The 813-nt window shown below is 42.8% G+C and overlaps 1 protein-coding gene across 2 annotated transcripts in view; it reads right to left on the bottom strand.

The window, feature by feature from the left end:
- Tmtc4 (transmembrane O-mannosyltransferase targeting cadherins 4) overlaps positions 1-722 on the bottom strand; it is a 67,328-nt gene extending 66,606 nt beyond the window's left edge. For both annotated transcript variants that reach the window (XM_031360845.1, XM_031360844.1), the window contains exon 1: positions 506-722. In XM_031360845.1, coding sequence (XP_031216705.1) covers positions 506-544 — 39 coding nt within the window. In that variant the 5' untranslated portion in view covers positions 545-722. The remainder of the gene's footprint in view (positions 1-505) is intronic.
- Between the last annotated feature and the right edge of the window lie 91 nt (positions 723-813).

The raw sequence follows: 813 nt of genomic DNA on the forward strand, positions 1-813 counted from the left end.
CAAAACAAAGATTATTTCTAATTGTGTAGGTGCAGGTGTTCATAGACCCCTAAGAGGGCATTGGATCTCCTGGAACTGGAGTTCCAGACATTTGTGTCCACTACAAATGCAATACAGGCTCTAAACCTTTGAGCTACCTCTCCAGCCTCACAAGTTCCCTTCTTGCTTTTCACCCTAGCTCACTAGACAAAAGTTCCACTTAAGAGTGGATAGTGGGTAGCAGCACCCACCCTTGAAGTCCACCTAGCAAAGATTAAAGTGTGGCAAGAAACCTCCTCATCTGTTCTCAAACATTTACATTCCAGAAAGAGAGACAAAACATACAAACTTGTATGGATAAGGCTACACAATTAAATGTTGAGTACCACCAACAGTGCTAAAAAAGGAAGTGAAGACAGCAGAGGGGTCATTATCTAAACGTGTCATAAAATAAAAGTCTCAGAAGTGCTCTTTAAAAAAAGCTAAATATTGTTATGAACCATGTACTTTGTCCAGTAAAACTTACCCTTTCTTTCACGTCATAGACGTGTAGCATGCTCCACATAGTCGCTCATGGGTCCTTCTATCCATGCTGTGGCTCCAGTCTTTGCCTCGAGGCTGTGGCTTTCCAGTTTCTTCACACTATGTGGTGAAGATAGGAAGCGTTTGGAAGTGACATACATACATTCCCATTGCATTGGAGTAAACCAGCCATGCTGCAAGTGGGCAGGGAGGATGCAGTTTAGTCCTGTGACTAAAAAGAAACAAAGGAAGTCAGAGGTAAGTGATCTAACTGGAGAGACTGGTAGGGGCAGCATTGTAGCCAAAGCTAAA

The sequence above is a fragment of the Mastomys coucha genome, unplaced genomic scaffold, assembly GCF_008632895.1.
Source record: "Mastomys coucha isolate ucsf_1 unplaced genomic scaffold, UCSF_Mcou_1 pScaffold9, whole genome shotgun sequence".
Classification (NCBI taxonomy): Eukaryota; Metazoa; Chordata; class Mammalia; order Rodentia; family Muridae; genus Mastomys; species Mastomys coucha.